Source organism: Rhea americana, unplaced genomic scaffold, assembly GCF_003343005.1.
Source record: "Rhea americana isolate MKP2758 unplaced genomic scaffold, rheAme1 scaffold_182, whole genome shotgun sequence".
Classification (NCBI taxonomy): Eukaryota; Metazoa; Chordata; class Aves; order Rheiformes; family Rheidae; genus Rhea; species Rhea americana.
The window spans coordinates 6,775-16,197 of record NW_028185950.1 but is presented as its reverse complement, the minus strand read 5'-3'; the positions used below and the strand labels follow the sequence as shown (position 1 = coordinate 16,197).

Below are 9,423 nucleotides of genomic sequence, written 5' to 3'. Positions count from 1 at the left end.
AGCTCCACCATCTGCCTGTCCCCACGCTGTGCCTGCCGMAATCAGAGCAGCGAAGCCCAGGTGGGGAGAGCTCCAGTTAGCAAGGGATTATCCATGCTACGGGATTGGCCCTGCTGAGGTGAATGGGAGCTGCTTTGAGGAAATCTTTGGCTCATATCTGGCTGCTCATGATGGCTGCAATTCAGCAGCCTACATTGCCCCACAGTCCCATCCTACTGAGCTGGGATCCACAAGCCTCACTGCTGGGGGAAGGTTGTGCTGCACTGAGCCTGAAGGAGCAGGACAGCAGCAGGAACACCTGGGGGAAGACAGCTTGGGACAGCARCCCGAGGCAATGAGGGGTGGGAGTCACTTCTCAGCGCGAGCCCAGACGCTGCACTGCGAACCTGGCCACGGTGCCGTGACGACTTTCCTCAGCACAGCGTGCAGCRTCCCGGCTTCCCTGGCAGCAATGCCCTGTCCCTCCACAGGCACTACCAGTCTGCCAGCAAGGAAAGCGGCTAGAGCTGGCGGCATTTCTCCATCCCCATCGCACGTTTCTAATCCCTTGCTCCCCAGGTGCGCTGGCCGGGCCCGGCCGTCTGCCCCACGGGCTGACCTGCCCCTAGGGGAGGCATTCGGCTGTCCAGCCATGCCCCAAGCAGGCTTCTGCCAGGCCATGGTTTGCTTGGAGGTGGCTTGGTGGCAGCACCTGTCTGGGCTGGCTGTGGCCCATGGTGCGTTTTCTTGCCTCCTCCTGGCCAGGGCAGGGACGGGGCAGCCCCGCGGTTGAGGCCGAGCTCYCCCAGCTTCTGGGTTTGCGCTCGAATTTCTTTGTCCCGGACGCTGGTACCGAGGCACCGCCAGAGCCAGGGGGACCGTCCCCATCAGCGCCACCTCCCCAGAGCGGAGCGCGGGCCTCCGTCTCGCCCAGCCCCTCGCGCTCGGAGCCGCTCGGGCGCGCGAGGGCCGGCGGGAGCGAGCGATTCCCAAGCAGGCCGGGCAGCGGAGCGGGGAAGGATTTATTGACTCACGACTTCGGCTACATCACAGTTTCGAGTTCTCCCTCCCGCCTCGACGGAGGACGTCGCGTTTTACTTCCCGGGCAAAAGTGCGCGGAGACGCTTCACAGTTTCATCCCTTCGGTAAGCGGAACTGAGGCAGTGACAAATGGCAAACTCTAAATCGTATGAAAAAATAATACAAACTCTTCTCTTTAAATATCTTACAGAAAATGGAACCTGAATAAAGAGCATGGAAAGCACCGCTCGGCGCAAAGCCGCCGAGGCAGAGCCAGCAGGGCCCCGGGGCCGTCTGGCGGTGCTTCTGCGGTGGACGGGAAAGGAGCCGAGACGGGACATGTCCTCGCACCCCGTCCCCCCGCGAGACGCACCGGGGACCCGGCTGAGCACAGGACGGATGGCCGGGGCCCGGCGCCCCGGCTCGCGCACGGACGAGGCAGGCAGGAGCAGCCCGGCGAGAGGGCGCAGCCGAGGCGCCGGCGCCGCTCCGAGGCTGTCCCCAGGCGCGCCGGGACGGACGGACGGACAGACGGGCACGCGCGTGCAGCCCGGCGCCGGGCTGGGGGCGGACGGCGGCGCGCACAAACGAAACGAGAGATCCCTATTGCGTTGCAGTGCAAGTTCACGTAAACCCAAGGCACCACTGCGAGGGGAGGCGGGTCTGTACAGGGGAGCCCACGGGGCTCGTGCAGGCRCTGCGGCCGGGCACCCCCGGCACGCGGGGCAGCCCCGGGCCCCGCGGAGCGTGCTGAGTGTGTGGAGGGGGGCCGTGCGGTCACAAAGCGAGCGTGGGGACGGGGCGACGGCCGCGCTCCAGCCCCCCACCTCCACCCCCTGGCCCCGCAGGCCGGCGCTGCAGGCGGCTCTCTGGCTCCCGGCACGCCGGGTTTTCCGGGCGGCGGGGGCTGTGTACAGGGGCTATATACAAACGGGGCCGGTCGCCGGCCACGTGCAGTTCTGTGCAGTCCAAAGGGCCCCCGGCGGACGCCCGCGAGGGATCCGGCGGGGACACGGGCAGGGAGACGGGGTCTGCAGGATGTTGGGGAGAGCCAGCTCCCAGGGATAAGGGGTGCAAACACAGGATGGGGAGCAACGAAACCAGTCCTTGCAGAGAAGGCGAGATGAGGGCTCTTGCTCCTTCTGAGAGCCCCAGGGACCCAGCCCCAGGGGCCATCGGCAGGCAGGAAGAGACGCTCATCTTCGGCGCCGCGCTCCCTGCGCGCTGCGAGAGCGCGGCCCCAAGAGATCGGAGTGCTCCGGTCCCCATGCCAGGGACCGGTGCGGTTTTAGAGGGCGTGCGAGTGTACTGCTCTGTCAGGGACCTCCGGGTGCGTGGGCAGCCCACTCTCGCCCCGCCGGTACGTCTCCCAGAAGGCTCGTTCGAGTTGATCCAGCTGCGAGCTCAGCGGCAGGTGGATCTCAAGATGCATGCGCAGGGTTTCCAGCCACTGCTCCAGTTTGCTGAAGGATGGCCTAAGCAAGAGAGGGGGAGATGGCAGCTCCTAGCCAGCTCTGCTCAGCACCCTGCCAGCCCCATCCATCCTACACACAGCCCCAGCTCCATATCATTTCCCCGGCCACGTCAGCAACCCCAGCACCGGCCCACAGTACAGTCACGTCGGTCCCCAGACAGGGAGATGCAAGGGCTCAACTGCTCACCGCTTCTCAGGGTCCAGGTCACAGCAGCACACAGAGATGGGGAAGAAGCTGGGGGGACAGGCAGGAGGGCAGTAGCGATCCAGGAACCCCCTCACATTGAGGCCAAAGTCCGTAGTGCGGGGCAGGTAGTCGGGGTCAGCGCTGACTCGGCCGATGATCTGCGGGAAAGTGAGAGTGAGGAGAAGGCACAGCCTGATCAGAGCATCACCGAAGACCCTGGAGCAGAGCTGCCAGTGGTACTTACCTCGCACAGGACAATGCCAAAGGAGAAGATGTCCACCTTCTCATCATAGCTCCGGCCTGCAGGGAGAGATGGGTTGGGCCATGCTGCACACCCTGTCCCTGCCCTACTACATGCCCCCGCCCTAGCACAGGGCCCCAATCAGGCACATCCCCCATGCTGCAGGGCACCATGGCCATGCTCACCATTGATCATTTCAGGGGCCATCCAGTAGGGGTTGCCCACCACCGTGTAGCGCTTCTTCCGGTCCGGCTTCTTCAAGTTCTTGAGATGCTCGGGCTGGTTCTTCTCATCCACCATGAGGCGTGCCAGCCCAAAATCGGCCACGACCACACTCTTGTTCTGGGCAGGACACAGATAGAGAAGGGCTGAGGTGTGAGGTGAACATGGCTGAGACTCTGACCCAGGCTGGCGGGGAGCGGGCAGCTCTGCTCCCATGTTTAGGGCAGTGGGCGTAGCCGCAGCAGGACTTACCTCCCGCACTAGGCAGTTGTGAGAGTTGAGGTCGCGGTGGATGATGTTCATGGAGTGGAGGTAGGCCTGAGGGGAAAGATGGGCTGAGAACAGGGTGACAGCGCCCAGAGCCAGGCCCAGTGGCACCCATGCCCAGTGCCTGCTACCCACATCCAGAGGTACCCAATGCACTATCCAGCACTCAGCATATCCCTCCAATGCCCAGCACACGCATACCCAGCAAACTTACCCAGTAGCACCCAATACACCCATCTAGCTGTGCCCAACACACCCATGCCCAGGGCACACAAGCCTGTCACATACACCCACACGTCCCATGCAGAGCATGCATCCTCTGCACCCACAGGCACCCCTACCCAGCCATGTTAATGTTTGCTGACCCGCTGTACCATCACCACCTGCCAAACCTACACCACACCCTGCCAATGCCCAGTGTCCCCACGCCCCCCATCTGGCCTGCCTGTCACTGACCATGCCAGCTGCAATGTCCTTGGCAAAACTGACTCGCTGGCTCCATGGGTAGTGGCTGTCCTGTAGGCAGAAGGGGGAGAATTTGCCAGAGAAGAAGAAAGGGATCCCACCACACTGGCCCAGGGCTGTGCCCCTTGCCTCAACCTGCCTGGCGCACTCAGCCCCTGGGCTCTGACCTGGGCCATCAGGAGGGGTTTGGAGAGCAGCTCCAAACCTGTCTCCAGTCCAGTGCTCACCATGCTCTTGATCAGGCCCCGCAAGGTGCCCCCCTTGATGTACTCCGTGATGAAGTTGAGCCTCTTCTCCTTGTACAGCACCCCGATGAACTTCAGCACATTAGGGTGCTCCAAGCAACGCATCACCTTCACCTGTGAGATCACGGCACCAATTAGGCCATCCAGGTTCACCAGATTGCCCTGGCCTGAGCCAGGCTCACAGAGGCATGCTTACACCCTAACAGGCAGACTGCTGCCTGTGTTAATCACCCTCAACTTAAGTGGGCAGATCCGTTTTTTATTTTTAATTGGTTCCATCGTTTCCTCCAGCTCCCTCGTCTCATTGCCCCTTTGTCCATTGTGCCTGGAGGTCTCTCCTCTGCTATTCAATTTCCCTTCCCTATGCAGGTCTCTGATGGTGGGATCAAGTCTCCCCTTCACCTTCCCTCAACGTGCTGACTCAGGGGGGCTCCTGGAGCTTTTCGCTACCTGATACTTCCTTTTCCAGGCGCCATGGGCACTTTGCTGCCTGAGCTCTGGGAGCTCACATTGCTGCCCGACCATCCACCCCCACACAGTCTTCTTAATCCCACTTCTAGGACAGACATCTTCTCTGTCAGTCCCTGACAGCTGGTCAACACCAGGCTGCCTGGCAGCACCAATATGCTGTGCCCAGCATCTGTCCCATCCTGTCCCAGCAAAGCCACCCAGCCTTGTGGGGACTGACCACACGCTATGCTCCCAAGGAGCCCCCCTTCTCCTGGAGGAAGGCAATACCATCCTTTGTCCCACCAACCCAGGGCAATCAGTCTTATGGAAAGAATCAGGACACTCACCTCTTTGAGGAAGGTCCTTTGCGTCTCCTCGTCAAAGCGGATCAGTTCCTTCATGACCATCACCTCGCCCGTCTCCCGATGTGTCACCTAGCAGAGACAGCAGGCATTGAGCCACTGGTTTGCAGTGGCCACCCCCAACTCCATGGATCCAGCACTAGGGATACACCAGGCCTGGGAGATGCTACCCTCATACCCTCTGCCTGCAATGGTGCCCAGGGAACTGAGACCCTCATGTATGAGAGGCTGCAAGGAGAAGGTAGGGTCTCCCACCAGAGTTTGGGGGGAAGAGGTGCAGTGTTAAGGCTCTCCTCAGGATCAGGGATAATGAAGAAGGGACAAGACGGTGACGATTCTACCTATCCCTGCTGCAGCCAAGCTGGAGGCAGACAGGTCAAGGACCCACCTTGATGGCTTGGCCAAAGCAGCCCTTCCCCAGCACCTCGCCATGGATCAGGTCCGAGGGGCGGAAAATGCGGTGCGTGCGGGAGACCACGCGGAGTGACTCGGAACGGCTGATGTCCTTGCGCTGGGAAGCTGGTGAGCCCACAGAGCTAGAGGCAGGTGACTTGTCCGTGCTGCAACTCCTCCTGCATGGAAAATTGCACACAGAGTCAGGTCGGTGCCTGGGACAAGGGCCAGGGAGGGACCCCAAGCCCACAACAGGGAACATGGGCAAGTGCAAGCCTTACATGACTGCCCGCTGACGCATGGTGCTGGCCTCCCCACAGGGTGTAAGGGCCGGGGAGCGCAGAGGACTGTGCAGGTCAGACAGCGGGCTGCACTCCAGGGCTGACTCACGGGCCAGGGGCTCGTGGGGGTCATGCTCAATGGTCAGCTGGAGGAGGCGGCTGGTCTCCTGGATCAGCAGGTCAATCTAGGGGCACAGATGATGCTGGGGGCTGGCTCATGGGKGACCCTGAGGGCTTGCCCACAACCAGCTGGGGGTGCTGGCGAGGGAGCAGTACCTCATCCAGGGGCACGTGCCCGATGGGTGTGCCRTTGATCTCCAGGATACGGTCTCCCACGTGGATGGAGTTCTTCATGTCAGGGCTGATGCAATCTGGATCGACTCTGCAGGGTCGACACGCAAGGGTGGGAGTTCAGACCCTCTGGCTCTGATAGCACACGTGAGCCAGCCCAGCAGCTAGAGACATGCCAGTAGTCATACACCGGCACATTATACATGAGCCATCCTTGGCAAATAGGATACTGTAGCAAATAGGGACACACTGGCATGTAACCCACAAGTCACCCTGGTGGATGAGGACATGCAGGCATGATGCCCATGAGTCACCCCTGGTAGACGGGGACATACTTGCACAGTACCCTTGAGCTACCCCATGCAGATGAAGTCATGCTGGCACAGTACCCACAAACCCATCACAAGCATATGGAGACATGCCAACATGGTACCACAGAGGAACACCAGCACATTACCCACAAGCCACCCCAATACCAATAGATGGGGACATACTTGCACGGCATTCACAAACTGTCCCCAGCATATGGGGACATGCCAGCACAGTACCCACAGGCTTCCCCCAGCAGATGGAGACATACCAGCCCCATCCCTCACCTATCCACACCTGGAAGGGCTCTGGGAAGTAAACCGGGGTGGGGGTGATCCTGCAAGCAGGAAGGCAAGGGCAGACCCAGGAATCCCCAGCCCTTTGGTGCCGACCATGATTGAGAAGGGAAGTGAGGACACAGCACCAAGGCTAGGTTATCACACGTGGTACATACTCTCGGACGCGGACAGTGTGCGAGTGCTCAGAGCCACAGCCCTGCGAGCTGCAGTGCTGGTCAATGGACACGGAGAACCCTCGCTTCCCATCGGAGCAGGCGGGGATGGAGACGAGCGTGACGGTGTGCGGGATGCGGGAGCCTGGCGAGTCTGGCAGGATCTGCTCAATGACTGGTGTCACCACCATCTGGTAATAACAGTGCCCACTGCAGGGCCAAGAGAGGTGAGGACTGGGTGAGCAGGGAAAGGGACACACAACAGAGCATCAGTGGGCACCCATCGTCCCATGGGAAGTGCCTCAAGCGGGGCGCCGACGTACCAGTACAGCTTGGAGCGCTCCACGAGCGCGTAGGTGTCCCCGTCCCCGATGAACACGTGGCAATTGAGGCAGCTGAAGCATTCGGGGTGGTACTTCTGCTCCCCGGCCACCTGTGGGAAGACGCGGTGAGCCTCACAAGCAAGCTTCAAGGGGCAGAGAAGAGTGAAAGCTCCTACAAACCCAGGCATTTGGGGCACTGAGCGAGGGGCAGCATTCATGCCCGGTGGTGGAAGGACTCTACTCCAAGGAGGTTTGCCCAGGGCTCTCAGTTCTCAGGGGAATCAGCCAGTGCCGGGGATGAAACTGGGGCGGAGGTAAGGGCAGGCTGAGCCACGGCAGATGGCATGGGATGGGGGACGCGTTGACCAGCTGGGTCCAGCACGGGGACAGCTCCATCTCCCTGCTGCACCAAAGCTTTGGGCCCCCTTCCCCGGGGCCTGCTGAGCCCGCTGAAGAAGCAAAAGGGGAAACGCAGAGGCCACAAAAACTCAAGCGAAAGGGGCCAGCGAGCGAAAGGCAACTCGGCTGCTGCAAACCCGCTTTGCTCCTGCTGACACGCAGGGGAGGAGGGGAAGGAAGCGGCTGCGAAGTTGGGGCTGACAGGCGGCCGCACCGGCGGCGCCTCCGGCGACGGACCGGTCTGCGCTCTCCCGGGAGTCCCCGACCCCCAAAACGCCGCGGACGCCCCAGAGCCGCCCCACGGGCCCGTACCTGAGTCGCCGCGCGGGACCGGCCCCCGTCCGTGCGACTTCCCCGCGGCGGCCCCGTGACTGGGCCGCGCGGGGACCGCGGTCGCGCGCCCCTCTCCGGCTCGGCCCCTTTCCTGTGAGCTCAGCCGTGAGTCACGGCGCGGAGCAACGCTCCCGCGGGGACCGGCCGCGGCGGGCTCGCCGCCCACCCGGGGGAACCCCGCAGCCTGCTCGCCTCGAGCGCGGCCGGCCCCTGCGCGCGTACCATGACCAGCCCCTTGGTGATCTGCTCGGAGCAGCCGTGGCACAGCTCCCCGAAGCGGGCCCAGTAGTCCTTCTTGCAGTACAGGCGTCCATCCTTCTCGTAGTACTGGTGGGACAGCGAGGCCCCGCACTCGCAGCACCTGTGGCACGGGAGAACCGGCGCTGGGCACGGGCGGGCAGGGGCACCGGTCCCACGGCACTGCTGGAGCCCCTCTGCCACCCCAGCTTGGACAGAGAGTATCGCCCCCTCCAAGCCTGGCACCTCCGCTGGGCTGGATGGTGCAGGGACGTCCGCATGGGTGGACGTGCCAGCTGGGCAGGGGACACGCAGGCCGAGCATGCATGGGGGGGCCCACCAGCCTGGCACAAACACATCAGCCTGGTGCTGGCGCCCAGAGGGATGAGCTGGTCCGGCACGGGCGAGAAGTGATGGTCCGAGCTGGCACAGATGTGGGGAAGGACACGTGGAGGAGCACGCCAGCCCGGCACAGACACGGGCAGGGATGTGCCAGCCCGGCGCAGACATGGACTCAGCCTTGGAGGACAAGCAAATCCCACCCGTGCTGCCCACGCAGGGTTCGCGAGCCCCCCGAGCAGTCTGGGTGGCTCTGTGCTCCCACCCTGATCCAGACGCAGCCCACCACAGCCATTTGGTGGCCCCTGGGGTCCCGCTGGCTAGCTGGAGGAGTCCAGCAGGGCCCGTGGGCTGCAAAGCCGTGTGCGGCACCAGCAGTGAGTCACACCACGCTCTCAGCCCATACGCCCCCGTACAGCTCGCAGCCCCTATTTATAGCCAGCCGCGGGCTTAGCCACAACCAGCCCCCAGTTCTTGGCACGGCGGGCTGCTCCAGCCCCACGGGGGAGACATCCCTCCACCCTGACGTGTGGAGTGCAAGGGGGAGGCGGGGGGGGGGGGAGCAGGATGCCCACAGACCACAGGGCACTGCTGGGGGAAGCACGCAGCCTCAGAGCCCAGGCTGGGCCCGGTCAGCGTGGGGTGGGCAGGCAGGGAGCTGCTGGGCTGCGAGCAGGGCGAGCGGGGTACAGGGTGCGAGGCCACGTTACGGGCGCAGGCTGCGTGTCACGGGCAGGACGGAAAGCGAATTGCGTCAGGGAGAGCCCGAATGGTAGCAAGGACGGATGCACGGGGCTGCACAGGGTGGGGTGATGCAGGGAAGTGCTCTGCCCCGAGCGAGGCCTGAGAAGGGCATGGAGCGGGGTTCGGGGAGCTGGGAGAGGTAGGACAAGTGCGAGGAGGAGTGAGTCAAGGAAGGGGCAGGAGGGGAGTGTGCACACGGATTACACACGTGAGGCACGTGCAATGCCCAGCCTGGACAACGCACGGGCACAGGGCAGGGGATGCAGGGGGCTGTGCGATGGGGAGATGAACAAGGTGGTGCAGAGGGGTCCATGGGGCGATGCAGTGGAGGATATGGTGCGGGGTGGGCACGAGGCTGTGCAGTGGGGGTGCACAGGGAGGCGCAGTGGAGGTGCAGTGCAGGGCATGCAG

The 9,423-nt window shown here is 63.1% G+C and overlaps 1 protein-coding gene across 1 annotated transcript in view; it reads right to left on the bottom strand.

Annotated features, from left to right (window-relative positions):
- Positions 1 to 982: 982 nt before the first annotated feature.
- LIMK1 (LIM domain kinase 1) overlaps positions 983 to 9,423 on the bottom strand; it is a 13,151-nt gene continuing 4,710 nt past the window's right edge. Inside the window, exons 3-16 of the mRNA XM_085302009.1 lie at positions 7,915 to 8,053; positions 6,961 to 7,070; positions 6,641 to 6,847; positions 5,863 to 5,968; positions 5,587 to 5,771; positions 5,301 to 5,484; positions 4,898 to 4,984; positions 4,083 to 4,214; positions 3,847 to 3,906; positions 3,376 to 3,441; positions 3,087 to 3,243; positions 2,905 to 2,960; positions 2,661 to 2,818; positions 983 to 2,474 (exon numbers count right to left, since the gene is read on the bottom strand). Of these exons, the coding sequence (XP_085158135.1) occupies positions 2,288 to 2,474; positions 2,661 to 2,818; positions 2,905 to 2,960; positions 3,087 to 3,243; positions 3,376 to 3,441; positions 3,847 to 3,906; positions 4,083 to 4,214; positions 4,898 to 4,984; positions 5,301 to 5,484; positions 5,587 to 5,771; positions 5,863 to 5,968; positions 6,641 to 6,847; positions 6,961 to 7,070; positions 7,915 to 8,053 (1,834 nt within the window). The 3' untranslated portion in view covers positions 983 to 2,287. The remainder of the gene's footprint in view (positions 2,475 to 2,660; positions 2,819 to 2,904; positions 2,961 to 3,086; positions 3,244 to 3,375; positions 3,442 to 3,846; positions 3,907 to 4,082; positions 4,215 to 4,897; positions 4,985 to 5,300; positions 5,485 to 5,586; positions 5,772 to 5,862; positions 5,969 to 6,640; positions 6,848 to 6,960; positions 7,071 to 7,914; positions 8,054 to 9,423) is intronic.